Raw genomic sequence first — 579 nt, 5'->3', positions numbered from 1 at the left:
CGGCTACGGTTTCCGCTACATCAGCGAGGAGTGTCCGCTGGCCATCGTGCTGCTCATCACCCAGCTGGTGCTGACCACCATCCTGGAGATCTTCATCACCGGCACCTTCCTGGCCAAGATCGCGCGGCCCAAGAAACGCGCCGAGACCATCAAGTTCAGCCAGAACGCGGTGGTGGCGCAGCACGACGGCAAGACCTGCCTGATGATCCGTGTGGCCAACATGAGGAAGAGCCTCCTGATCGGCTGCCAGGTCACTGGGAAGCTGCTGCAGACCCACCTCACCAAGGAGGGCGAGAGCGTCCGGCTCAACCAGCTCAACGTGGACTTCCAGGTGGACACATCCTCGGACAGCCCCTTCCTCATCCTGCCGCTGACCTTCTACCACGTGGTGGACGAGGCCAGCCCGCTGCGGGACGTGTCCCTGCGCTCGGGAGACGGCGACTTCGAGCTCGTGGTCATCCTGAGCGGCACCGTGGAGTCGACGAGCGCCACGTGCCAGGTGCGCACGTCCTACCTGCCCGAGGAGATCCTGTGGGGCTACGAGTTCACGCCGGCCATCTCCCTGTCGGCCAGCGGCAG

The 579-nt window shown here is 64.8% G+C and overlaps 1 protein-coding gene across 1 annotated transcript in view; it reads left to right on the top strand.

Moving 5' to 3' along the window:
- The window catches only part of KCNJ10 (potassium voltage-gated channel subfamily J member 10), a 3,132-nt gene that overhangs the window by 455 nt on the left and 2,098 nt on the right, over positions 1–579 (top strand). Inside the window, 1 exon segment of the mRNA XM_008640197.2 lies at positions 1–577. This exon segment is cut by the window's left edge and continues 22 nt beyond it. Coding sequence (XP_008638419.2) covers positions 1–577 — 577 coding nt within the window.

This window comes from Corvus brachyrhynchos, unplaced genomic scaffold (genome assembly GCF_000691975.1).
Source record: "Corvus brachyrhynchos isolate BGI_N302 unplaced genomic scaffold, ASM69197v1 scaffold419, whole genome shotgun sequence".
Classification (NCBI taxonomy): Eukaryota; Metazoa; Chordata; class Aves; order Passeriformes; family Corvidae; genus Corvus; species Corvus brachyrhynchos.
Note: the sequence above shows the minus strand (reverse complement) of the source record. Positions and strands in the feature narration are given on the sequence as shown.